This window comes from Diospyros lotus, chromosome 5 (genome assembly GCF_014633365.1).
Source record: "Diospyros lotus cultivar Yz01 chromosome 5, ASM1463336v1, whole genome shotgun sequence".
Taxonomy (NCBI): domain Eukaryota; kingdom Viridiplantae; phylum Streptophyta; class Magnoliopsida; order Ericales; family Ebenaceae; genus Diospyros; species Diospyros lotus.
The window spans coordinates 41,739,300-41,753,193 of record NC_068342.1 but is presented as its reverse complement, the minus strand read 5'-3'; the positions used below and the strand labels follow the sequence as shown (position 1 = coordinate 41,753,193).

At 33.7% G+C, this 13,894-nt stretch overlaps 1 protein-coding gene across 6 annotated transcripts in view; it reads right to left on the bottom strand.

Annotated features, from left to right (window-relative positions):
* Positions 1-1,495: 1,495 nt before the first annotated feature.
* LOC127801906 (7-deoxyloganetin glucosyltransferase-like) overlaps positions 1,496-13,894 on the bottom strand; it is a 128,223-nt gene continuing 115,824 nt past the window's right edge. For 3 of the 6 annotated variants that reach the window (XM_052337427.1, XM_052337432.1, XM_052337433.1), the window contains exons 2-4: positions 4,064-4,452; positions 2,882-3,199; positions 1,867-2,613 (exon numbers count right to left, since the gene is read on the bottom strand). In XM_052337427.1, the coding sequence (XP_052193387.1) occupies positions 1,982-2,613; positions 2,882-3,199; positions 4,064-4,452 (1,339 nt within the window). In that variant the 3' untranslated portion in view covers positions 1,867-1,981. Of the gene's footprint in view, positions 2,614-2,881; positions 3,200-4,063; positions 4,453-13,894 lie in introns of all 6 variants that reach the window. The other 3 variants (XM_052337426.1, XM_052337431.1, XM_052337425.1) reach the window with 3 other exon arrangements.

The following is a 13,894-nucleotide window of genomic DNA, read 5'->3' as shown; positions in this document are numbered from 1 at the left end:
CGAGATATTTAAATTTGGGTATAGATTTAACTCGACGTAGTCTATTTCACTAGATCTTTACTTTTTCAAAGTGGCTCATGGGTTATGATTTGATCTCTCATATGACACAATTATGATTGTTTTCTGTCTTATAGTATATTTATATAAAAACACAAATTTCACAAAATAGATATGTCATTTATTGCGCATCATTTCAGTAATGATTCATGTTTTATCTTAGGCATTAAAATTGATTTAATTGTCGGATAATATACTAAGGTGGTGTTTGTTAACTAAGATATGTGTTAGAAAAAGTGAAATATGAAAAATATTTCAGATAAAAAATATTTTCTATTGTATTTGTTAAATTTATATAATAACTCATTGAAAAGAAATCAAACGATTTCTTATCTAGGAGTATTCAAATAAATTTATCTCTTCTCCTCTCTATAAATTTATCTTAGATCTTAGAGATAAGAGAAAATGACACACAAGTCTCCTAATGCATTTGAAAAAATTTAATAAATAAATAAGAGCTTAAATAATAAATTATACATTTTTTTATTTTACTTTACCCTTAAGTTAAATAACTTCTAACATCCAAACGAATAAATATCTAGATATGTATAAATATGAGGAGATCTTGAGTCCTTAAAGTCACTTTCAATTATCATTTTGGGTGAATATAAATAGCATTGGAATTTCTTTTTGTTTATTAATAAATTAAATATGAATTTGTTAATAAACATAATTAAATTTTAACTATTTAATATATATATATGTGTGAATGTATGTATCTATAAGTGGCCGTACAAGACAGCACACAAGAGGAATTCTTAAAAATATCATCATTTTAAAAATAAATTAATAAAGTATTTACATATTTCAAATTATTTAACAAAATATATTACAAATTTTACACATCAAGCGTCCACGTCCAAATGTCAATTTAAATAAGACAAAATATTTTTGCAATATAGTCTTGCACACGGGACACCACTAGTTACTTCCATTAACTAAATATTTTCATTGATTGGATAGTGATGTCTACTTGTCCTAAAATTAGATATTTGAGAGGCACTATGGGTTAAAATTTGAATTGAGAGTGCACTAAAATAGCAAAATTTAAAATTATTTTTAAACTTTAAAGTATAATTTTAATGGTTAAATTTATATTTTTGTCTTTATATTTTTTTATAAAATCACTTAAAATTTTGATTATTTTAATTATATTATTAAATATAATTTCTAAATCAATTTAATTTTTATATTTTGATATTATTTTTTTGTGTGACTATTTAATTTTTTTTTATTATTTGAATTATATATTTATATTTATAGTTTTAAATTAATTTAACTTTTATATTTCATGCACCGTGAATTGATGGGTTGACGATAAGAAAACGAGACGTCGATTGATCACAGGGTAGGGGAAGAGGTTAGTCGACGGTGGTGAGAAAGGCAAGAGGTTGGCGATGGTGACGAGATATGAGAGAGGTTGGCAGCAGTAGCGAGGTAGGTAATAAATGTTGGATAAAATTATTTATACAGAAAGGGATGTACAGAAAGCTTTACAAAAAAATAAAATGACAAAATTACTCATTTGATATGACCCAAAACACACACACACTTACTCTCTCTCCTATGTCTCTCTATCATCCGCGTCGCGCTTGCCCTCGTCACTTGTCGATCGTTGTCGCCTGCAGCACCTTGGTTGATTTGGGTGGTCGCCGATTGCTAGAGGTTGCAGCGGTGAGATGGCGAAGGTTAGGCAGTAAGGCGCAGAGGCTAAGTGACGAGAGACAGTGAGGTTGCAGTGACAAGAGACGACAATGAGGTTGTAGGTGAGGCGAGGCGGGCGGAGGAAAATGGAAGAAAGAGAAGGGGTGAATAAATAGTGACATCTATAAATGTTTACATGAAAGGGGTATTTTCTCAGTTCGTTTAATTATTATTATAAAAATTACAAAAATATATCTCAAAAGATCTGACTTACGTCTGTTTAGGGATCAAAGGACAAATCTTGCATTCTACTGAAAAGCGTCTCCAAGTTGACGTCCGATGAGCCGCCGGGCGCGACGGCCGCCTCCGCCTTCTTCTTCCACTCCGCGGTCTTCCTCTTCATCTCCTTTCCCTTCTCCCCGTCCATCAACTCCCTCACCACCCTCTCCACCTCCTCTCTCTTCACGTCGCTCGCTATCTCCATCCCCACCCCCCATTCCTCGCAGCTGTACCGGCAATTGGTCGGCTGCTCGGCGAAGAACGGCCAGCAGATCATCGGCACGCTGGCGCCCAGGCTCTCCAGCGTCGAGTTCCAGCCACTGTGCGTCAGGAACCCGGCCACGGCCCGGTGGCTCAACACCTCCTCCTGCGGGCACCAGCTTGCCAGCTTCCCCTTCCCTCTTGTCTCCTCCAAGAACTCAGGCGGCAGGACGGCCGAGTTTCCTGTGACGAGATCAGGCCGGATGATCCAAAGGAAGTCCTTTTTGCTGTTGGCCAGCCCCCACGCCATCTCAACGAGTTGTTGGCTCGTCATCACGGCGATGCTTCCGAAGTTCACGTACACAACCGAGTTGGGCTCCTTCGAATCCAGCCACTCCATGCACCCCCTGTCTTCTTTCCATAGATTTGATCCTGTTTGAAAGAGAAAACATTGAAATGCATGCATTCTGTTATCTTATCTTATATGTGTATAAAAGGGAGAAGACCGGCGGCTTCAAGGGAATGCCACAGGGTCGCCGGAGTTAGTTTTTCAACGTGAGATCTAGGTGATTGAACAACGAATCCTACTCATTTACGCCTCTTAGCTCAATCTACCATGTCTAAGGGCTCATTTTGGATTGAGGTGTCCTTCAATACACGATGGATATCATATAAAAGATGAACAAGGTGACTAACTTACCGATGGATTTGAGTTGGTGGTCGTCTTTTATGTGGGTATTGAGCATGAAGTGGAGAGGGCCAATGGTGAAAACAGGGGCCGGAAACATGGCGGAGAGAGCGTCAATGGCGTCTCTTTCAAGAGAATCGAACGTGTTGATGATGATGGCAGAGGCTTTGGAGGATCGCTCCGTTTCAGTGACGAGGAATTTGATCATGACGTCGTCTGGATCTGTGGTTCTGATGAAGCTCGGAATGTCCTTCAATCTGGCGTTCTTCATCATCCCTGGCATCCAGTCGATTTTGGTCTCTAAATACCCGTTTGTGAGGCAACTCCAATCTGTTCAATTGAGTTTGTTTAATCGATTCATTATTAGAAAATTAAGCAAAATGCAATGATTAGTGAGATGCATGTGAAACAGTTACTGATGGCACAACGCTGCACAGAAGAAGAGGATGAGAGAGAGATAGAGAGAATCCTTTTCATCATTGAAAAAAAAGAAGAGAGAGAGAGAGAGATCAAAAGAATCATTTTCATCATTGAAAAATAAGAAAAGAAATCATACTTTTAATCAAGATAATGCCTTAATTAAAGAAATTATACATTCTAACTTCTTAAATTATAGTTTCTAAAATTTAGAATAAATTGTGAACTTGTTTGTTGCAATTTCTTAAAAGTTGTAGTTAAGTAGTTGTGGTATTTGATACCATAAGCTATAAAATAACTTATTTTTATATAATTGTCTATAATACTTTTAGTAGTTATAGAATAATAATTTAAAAATTAATTAGTGTATATGTATAAGTTTCAAGTGTTATAAAAAAATTAATTAAAGTATAAAGAGAGAGGAAGATGACGAGAGAGAGGAAGAGATCTAAAAATGGAGATGGCGGTGGAGGAGAAAAATTCATGATTATGTAGATAATAGGGTAATTCTTTATTAAAAACAAGGATAAAATTGTTATAAAAATATAATTATTTAAGCAGAAATTGTAAAAGTTGGGGTACCCCAGTTTTGAAAAAGCCAACTTCTACCCCTTCTAAAAGTTAGTAGAAGTTATAAGTTAGAATTCTATAAGTTAAAACAAATACTCCGTCCCAATTTGTTTTGAAATTAGAAGTTAAAAATGGCAGTTTTTAAACTGCAATCGGTTAAGGATTTAGGAAATGATGCTATGTATATGAGATGTGATTATGGTTTACCTTTTAGAGGAACGAGGGCTCTCTGGAGGAGGGCTTTGTACTGGATATAACCGAGGAAGCCGCAGGCGCTGGGGGTCCAGAAGAGCATTTCAGGGATGCCGAATTCTCTGGCGGCATCGAGAGTGAAGCTCATGACGCCGTCCGAGACGATGCAGGAGACGGGGGGGACGTCGGAGGAGGCGGCCAGGTCGGAGAGCAAGCAGCGGAAAGGGTGGAGGCTGTGGACGGGGGTGGAGGCGCAGAGGGAGGGGATGTCCTGGGTGGAGTCGGTGTCGGAGAGGGGCAGGCCGTCGGGGATGGCTGCGAAGCGGAAGTCCGGCAGGCCGTCGAGGGAGCGGGGGCCGCGGGAGCGGAGGAGGCGGCGATGGTTGAACTGGGTGTTGACGAAGGTGATGTGGAAGCCTCTGGAATGCAGAAGCTTGGCCAGCTTCAACATTGGATTGATGTGCCCTTGCGCGGGGAACGGAATACACACTGCGTGTCCCTTCATTTTACCTCCTTCTAACGAACCCATCTCTCTCTGTCTCTCTCTCTGAGATGTTTATGGAGATGAAGATGAAGATGCAGACGGAGATGAAGATGAAGATCTCTCTCTCTCTGAGATGTGTTTATGAAGTTGCAGAAGCAGCTGGGGTTGATGGGTTTCTATTTATAGACAACTTGGCTTTGGAGAACTCACCGGCCGGCACCATATAATATTAATAAAAGTAGGTGAATTATTTTGATTAGAACTCTATACTTTTGTAGTTTGATTTTTTTTTTATGGTAATTCAGATTTTTTTATTATTTTAAATATACATTTGGACAGTTGAATTTAAATTTTTAACTAAATTTAACTCTTACATTTAATATGAGGAATAATTTGTTATCTTATTTTATTTTTTTATATATAAAATTAAAGTGATTAAATTAACTTAAAAATGTAGGTATATAGATTTAATTGAAATAATAAAAATTTAAATTGACACATAAAAAAATATTAAATTTACTTTAAAAATAAATTTTAAAATATAATTGAGACAATAAAAAATTAAGATAATCATAATAAAAAAACGTCAAAGTGTGAAAAAAATGAACTTTGCCAATAAAAAGTATATGTAAGAAAAGTATTATATAAATAATTAAGATAAATATAACATTAAAAAAAATATCAGCCTTTCAGTGGGCCCACTTAGCAAATATCTCGGAGTAACTTGTACTCTTCGCGGTAATGCTACTTGCACAATTATTTAGATAATTGATTTGACAATTTATTTCAATTACAAATTTACCCTCAAATTTGTTAACCTCCTCCCTCGGTTTCTTCATCATGCTCTCACACTCTCTTCTCTCTCTCTCTCTCTCTCCCCTCCGTCGCTGTTCGCCGCCGTGGCTGTTCTCCTTTACGTGCACGTGACTTCTACATCATGCAAATTTATACTTTTACCTTATAATTTTATGTTTTTTTATATAATTATTTTAAATTTTTATGATTTTAATTATATTCTTGAATCTGTATTTTTAAATTAATTTAATTTATCATAATTTATTTTTTTATTATTTTGATTACACTATGTGTTTTGTAGTCAATTTAACCAAGTACTTTGATGAGTAAAGAAAAAAGAATTAAATTGAGTTATTTTATTTTATATATTTTTAACACATCAAAATACAAGGGTTTAAATTAACTAATAAATATTACTACATGAATGTAATCGAGACAACGAAAAGTCTATGTTGCTACAAGAAAAAAAAATCAAATTATAGATATCAAATTGACTCGAAAATGTAAATTTAGAAGTATAATTGAAATAACGAAAAATTCTGTTGACCTAACAAAAAAAAGTTAAAATATAAGGACAAAAATATATGTTTAGTCTTTTATGTCTATTCATACTATTACACATGAAAAATAAATTTCTTGCATATTATTTTTAATAATAAAATAGTTCGTTTAGTTAAGTAAATATTTCAAAATACGATATATTTGGATAAAAACAAAAATAGGTAGCACATGCATGTATCAACTTGCGAGTAATGACAATGGACAAGTTTGGATCGGGACCAAAGACCTTGTCCCCATAGCCCTTATTCATGTGTTCGTCTCTATTAGATTGATATTTTATTTTTGGTTTGTGGGTGTCTATTTTGTTAAGAAATTAGGTATCTATAAACTCATGGACTTATGTTTCCCTTACGCACCAAAAATTGAGTTGAAATTAACGATAAAGAATTTAGGGTTATAGTTCAGGTCATTCATGTTGTAAATGGAACAATTTAGAGATCCTTTAAGGGAATAGATTGAAAAGATTAACTCAATCCGTACATGTCAGCAAAAAAATAATTAAAAATAATAAGATTATTTTTTAAACATTATTTTAATTTTGACCATGTTTGCCATCACGTCTCCTTGGTCATTAGATATAAGAAATTTTATTTGCAGTCAATTTTTTTCTATTCGTAGTCAGTAAAAATTTACTTTCCTCATTTTACTCTTTACAACTACGTTAATAACTTTTTACGATTAATATTTTTCAAAAATATCATTTTCTATTACAATTGCACTCAACAGCCACAACCATTCCCACATAGTCATATCTAAAACACATTTTCAAACTCTAACAAATCGAATCTAATAAATCGAATCCACAAAGACGAGTTTTATAAGAGAAGATTGCAAAATCAATGACATATACAAATATATATACACAGTCACACACATATATATGTATACAATGCATATGCGAACGCGCACACATATATATATATACACACATAGATACACATGCATATATATATATATATAGATACACACATACATATATATATATAGGTCATGAAGATCACCCCTGAACCCCTTTGTTTGAGGTTTCAAGGTCCCATGTTCGAGGGCCATTAAGGCTCCCCGAACCCCAGGGGTTCAGGGGCAGATTTTATGGCCCCTCGAACCTAGGGTTTGCGGGGCCATGAAGGGCGGTCACCGTCGGCGAGTATGGTTGCAGCCAATTGTGTGTGTCTGTGTATATATATAGGTGTGTGTGTGTGTATGCGTGTGTATATATATATGTATGTCTGTTTATCCGTTCAAATGTGTGTATATGTGTATATATGGGTGTCTGTGTGATTGTGTATGTATATGTGTGTGCATGTGTGTGCATATATATGTGTGTCTGTGTATGCATTCTGATGCATAGCCATTGTTCTTCTACTCCATAACTGTATTTCCATTCATTTTTTGTCTTCGCCCCATCGTATCTGGCATTCTTGGCTTTATCGTCTTCGGTGTGAATGGGCGGCCGCGTATGGCAGCTGGCAGACAATTCATTAAGGGAGAAAGTGGTTGCAACATGGAGGGTAAAAATAGATTTTCAAATGAGGGTATTTTATGTATATTAAATAGTAGCTATGAAGAGCAAAATTAGTGGCTACAAATAGAATTTCTCTTAATTCTTATCATAAAGGAAATATTTGATTAAAATTATGAAAGTACCCTTCGTCTAAATTAGATATTTACAGACAATGCCTTGAGATATTTATATTTGAGTATGGATTTAACTCGACTTAGTCCACTTCATTGGATTTTTACTTGTTCAAACTGACTCATGAGTTAGGATTTGACCACTCACGTGGCACAAATACCTCACAATATATTTATATAAAAACATAAATTTCACGAGATAAATATGTCATTTATTGTGCATCATTTCAGTAATGATTATGAGGTTTTATCTATGGTATTGAGATTGACTTAATTGTTGAATAATATACTAAAATAGTGTTTGTTAACTAAGATATGTGTCAGAAAAAGTGAGATATAGAAAATATTTTAGAAGAAAGTATTTTTTATTGTATTTGTTAAATTTATATGGTAACTCATTGAAAAGAAGTTACGCGACTTCTTATCTAGAATTGTTTAAATAAATTTATGTCTCCCTTTTCATAAAAATTTATTTTAGATCTTATAGATAAGAGAAAATGACTCACATGTCCCTTAATACGTTTCAAAAAATTTAATAAATAGTATGATAAAAACTTTAGAATGTTTTCTAATTTTATTTTAACCATTTCATATCTTAGTGCATAAAATATTTTAATTTTATCTTAATATAATATTATCTTACTTATTTTAACAATCAAGACTCCCTTTCGAGATCAAATAAGCTTATATTATCTTACTTATTTTAACAGACTCCCTTTCGAGATCAAATAAGTTTTGAATGACCGAGGGTTGCCACTAAATGCATTTAATTTGAGATAAAGTTAGTGATGATGACTCCAACCATCATCAAAATGAATTATGATGACTTCTCAATGCGAAATTCATCTATTGTCTGGCAGCGCCAGACTTTGAACCACGTGGGAGTGTGTATGTGTAATCAAATTGACATTTATTGCTGTTTTATAATAAAATAAATAAGTCCTTAAACAATAGATTCTACATTTTTTATTTTACTTTACCCTTAAGTTAAATAACTTTTAACATCCAAAAAATAAATATTTAGATATGCATAAATATTAGGAGATCTTGCCTCTATAAACCATTTTTAACTATAATTTTTGTGAATATAAATAGTATTGAAATTAACTCAGAATCACCGTTAGATACAAGTTAGGAAAGTGTTTAGCGTCCGAGTTGAGTTGAATTGATCAATATGAGATTATTGACCTAGTGGGAATGTGGGATATTAATTTTTTTTTTTTTTTATCATGACCCAATCATAATACATTGACAAGGTACTAAAACATCTATAAACCCACAAAATCACCTTTTATGACTTCAACTAATTGGCACCGTTAAACTAGAACTAATAATATTAAAAATGATAATTGATCAAGTTTTTCCCTTAAAAGGTGTGAAGATGAATGAACATAACTATGGGTGAGTATTAATGAACTGACTGAATTATTTAAATTGAATATTTTTTAAAATTGAACAAAACTAAATGAATAGTTGCTCAAATTGAAAAAAAAAAAATTGTTCATTGTGATCGAAAGATTTTAAAAAAAATGGTTAGTGCAAGTATTATTCGAAATAAGAAATTAATCAAAAAATACACAAAGTAAAGAAAAACTCCCACTTTAACCACCAATGACAATCACGATAGTGGTGTTCAAAGCTGAGATCTGAGCAATTGAATCACTAATTAGGCAACACTGAGAATAGAACTATAAAACCTCAACAAAGCCCAACCCCAAATCTGTCCATCTGCCCAAGAGAAAATGAATGCTCTACACAAAGTAGAGTCCACACAGGAGCAAGAATCACGATAGATAAAGCGAGAAGCGAGAATGGATCAAGATTGTGAAGCTTACCTACCAAGCATTAGCCATATTGAATATATAGAGAGGGAAATCAAGAGGTGTAGCCTAGAAATGGCAAGAAAACATCACACAAACTAGCAAGGAAATGCTGCACAAAGTGGCAAATATAGTCGGATATGAGGGATATTTGGTGTCGATATGAGAGGGAGAGAGAGAGCATTTCGGTTGCCACACACTTAGAGAGAAGGAGAGAACACAAGAAATTTATATGATATAGCTAGGGCAAGAAGAAGTGTGTTGGGCTTCTTATTTTTTAAGCAAATAGGTTAAGGTTCATTTCTTCTCCAAAGAAATGATTAATGGGCTTATGTCCTGATTTCTATATTAGACCGTCGGTAAATGGTGATATAGATTATACTTCAATAATGGGTTGAGGCCTATGAAGATTAGTTCCACCCAAAAAATCGTGACCGCTTTGAGCCTTATTATCAAACACAAAATCAACATTTATTAATAAATTAAATCTGAATTTATTAATAAACATAATTAAATTTTATCTACAAGTAACCGTACAAGACGAGCACCTAACCATTTGATCAATGTTTGACAGCACAAAAGAGGAATTCTTAAAAATATTATCATTTTAAAAATAAATTAATAAAATATTACACATTTCAAATTATTTAACAAAATATCACAAATTTTAAACATCAACCGTCCACGTCCAAATGTCAATTTAAATCGCTGCTTGGAGAAATCAATTTTTGCACTATAGCCTGGCACACGCGACACCACTAGTGGAGCTCACTTTCATTGACTACGTATTTTCATTGACTAGATAGTGATGTCTAATTATTGTAAAATTATATAGTTAAGAGGAAGAATGGGTTAAAGTTTAAATTGAGAGTGCTACGCGGTCAAAATAACAAAGTTCAGGTTATTTTTATATTTTAAAAAGCATATTTTTAATAGTCAAATTTATATTTATATTTTTCTACTTTTACAATTTTTTTTATAGTCACCTAAATTTTTGATTCTTTTGATTATACTATTGAACCTAATTTTTTAGCCAATTTAATTTTTATATTTTGATATTATTTTTTGTATATGATTATTCGAACTTTTCGTTATTTCAATTACATTTTTTAACTTATATTTTTGAGTTAATTTAATTCATATATTTTTATGTGTAAAAAAAAAATAAAATGAGATCACAAAATATACATTATACTTTGTTTATATCAAAATATATGAGTTAAATTGATTAAAAAATTTAAGTCTGATAATGTAATTGAAATAATAAAAAAGACACATGAAATTACGCTACAAAAATATAGGTTTGACATATTTTTAAGGCAAAAGACATAAATGTGCCCTCCAACCTTGGTCTTTTAGTCATTTAATCTCTCTAACTTTAACATGAATCTCTTGTGTCCTTGTATTTTTTTTATTTTGGAACAATCACACACTTCAACTTCTAATTTTGTAATAATCACACACTTCATTGTGCGTTAGTTATACTCGTCTGATGTGGTGTTAACCAGGCCAATGAGATGGTGCACAATAAAGTCGGGGTCGACGGTGAAGGTTGGAGTCGACAACCTTGGTCTCATAGAGGAGGAAAGTGAAGACAACAGAACTAGCGTCGTCGATTCACAAACACAAACTAGGCCCAGTCATCATCGATTCACGAACATGAATCAACAATTTCGTGCACAATGCTGTCATTTTCATGCAACACGTATTGATGGATCAACGATAGAAAAACGATAAGTCGATTGGTGACGAGGTAGGGGAAAGGTCAATGGTCGGAGGGAAAAGTAAAGGGTTAGTTGATGATGATGAGGAATGCAAGAGGTCGACGGTGGCCGCGAGAAAGCTGAGAGGTCGTCTTTGACGGGGAATGAGGAAGAATAAGTTCAAAAATTTAGCCATTACATGTTCCACAACCACACCTGAAAGTCATTTGTTCTGTTGATTGATAATAAGATGTGTGATTATTATAAAATAAAAATTTAAGATGTGTAATTGTTTTAAAATAAAAAAATTTAGGGCCACAAAAAGTCTGCTGTAAAGTTGGAAGCGTGACGTGCAATCCATTTGACTTAATGGTACTCTCTCTCTCTCTCTCTCTATATATATATATATCTTTCAATGCAACTTTTAAAGTAATAAAGAAAAGAGTTCAATTCGCAAGGTATATCCTACATGTATAATAAATAAACTTTGGCAACAATTGTTCTCAAGATTAAGTGGTTGGAATACGATAAGTTAAGATTCATTCTAGTAAATTGTGAGTTCGATTTATTATCCTGTGCGATGAAACAAAATCTTCACATGCGATTTACATCCTCTATCGAAATTAAAAGCACAAGCGATAAGGGATCGTGTAAGAACGATAATCTCAAACTTTGACAATAATAACATAATTTGTATGGATAAAATTACACAAAATTCTCATTAGGGATTATAATTAGGCAAATAAATTGATTAGACTACGGAACCCTTTAAATTTTAATCTTTTGACGTTTAATCTTGTAAACTTTAATTGTAATATCACAATAAAATTCTCCAAATGTTGACGTTTCAATTAAAATGATCAAAATGATCAAAGATCAACAAATATATAAATTATTTATCCACTATAATTTTGGACTCCAGCAATAAATGTTTATATGAAATGGGTATTTTTTTTCGTTTGATTAATTATTATAAAAATTATTCAAAAGCATTACAAAAGAGTTCCGCTATTTGTACAGAACAAGAGTTACAAATTGCTTTACAAGGGCGAGATATAGTGATAAATTAGCAATATATTGGGTGTAAAACAGATCAATTTATCGCGATATCTCGCCTATCTAAATGAAAGAGAGAGGGAGAGAGACGGGATAAAACCCTTTCCCAAAACCCTTTCTGTCAATCAACAAAGATCACTGGCGACCAATCGACCACCAACGAAGCCACCATTCTCCACGGGCGATTGAGAAAGTGGGAGAAAAAATGACACATCGACTCACTGAGTTCTTTGGTCCCTCCAAATGTAGAAGAGATTTGGAGAGAAAGAAACAGTGAGAGAAGATGAATCTGCTAGGGCTTGCGTAGCCCATGGATTTGGTAGCGTGGAGGGGACTCGTTTTCACAACGTTCATCCTCAACTTTGTCTTTGCCTGCCAGTTCCTCCTCCTCTAGCCAGTTGTCTCTACCCTAGGTAACACTTCGACGTTTTGTTTTTCTTCAACCTTCGATCTATTCTTCTTGAATTTCACATTGATTTCACGCCTCTACATGTGTTCATAATGTGCGTGCATGTTGTGTATATGTATATGCATGTGTTGAAAGAATAAAAATTCTTTCATGTTCAAGAGAGTTTTGTAAATGCCAGACCAAACTTAGTTTAATTTAATGTTCTGGAAAAATCCATGAATAAAAATTAGAGTATTCCAAATGCAATGTATATCTATCATTGAAAAATGACCTTTATCTCATTATTGCTTATGCCGTTTCAAGGAGATTTTAGGAAATAGGGTGAATTGGTGCTTTCTATGTTAAAAGAATGGGCAGTTTACAAATGGGAAGTTTGTGGGTCATTTGCTTTTGTATTGTAATGTAACTTGTGACATTTGGATCCTCCTTTACTCTCATTTGAATGTGTGATGGTGTATAGTGGGTGATGTTACAAATTTGTAAGTTTAATTGATAATATCATGAAGTGAACTTTTTAGATCTTTGTATACTTGTTTCTTCTTTAGCCACTAGCTATTTGTGCAATTGGTTTACAAGTGTGCATTGAAACTTGATTTTGGTTTTGCACTTGATTTTGTATTTTGCTGATTTCGGAACTGACCCATCCCTTGCGATTGGGGCGACCAACAACATCCGGCATTTAAGATGGTCGACAAAGGTTAGAAATGTCATCTTAATGAACATGTAATTATCTTGTATGTGTAATTGATGTTATTTCTTTCAAAATTGATGTGTTTATGAAGGAAATGAAAATTTTGAAATTGAGGATGATGAACTTTTGGGAGAAGCTGATAATGTGATAATAAGGAAGGATGTGAACACATTGGATGATGAATTGTTAGGAGAAGATGGTCCGCTTGCGCCTAAGGTTGGGATGAAGTTTAATAATGAAAATGCAGTATTCGATTTTTACAAATCATATGCTTATGAGATAGGCTTCCCAATTAGGAAAAGAAACTCGAAGAAGGGTGACGATGGGGTTGTAAAGTATGTGACATTCAAGTGTAGTCGAGAAGGCTGAAGAAGTAGCACTGCAAGCACTTCTTTGAAGCCTCAACAAATGACTCAAATAGGGTGTAAACCTAGGGTGTCAGTATGTGTAATACCCCAATTAAGGGCCCAGATAAGTTAGTATATATCGAGGATAGTGTAAGGAAGAAAATAACAACAGCTAGATACATTTTGGGTTGAATGTAGGCAAGGAACTCCTGGGTTAAGCGTGCTTGAGTTGGGGAAGCTCAGGGATGGGTGACCCCCTAGGAAGTTCCCGTAGACCCATCAGGGTATGTAACGCCCCACTTTTTCTAAGCGTGCATTAACTCGAGATTTCAGAAATATTTTTTTTTT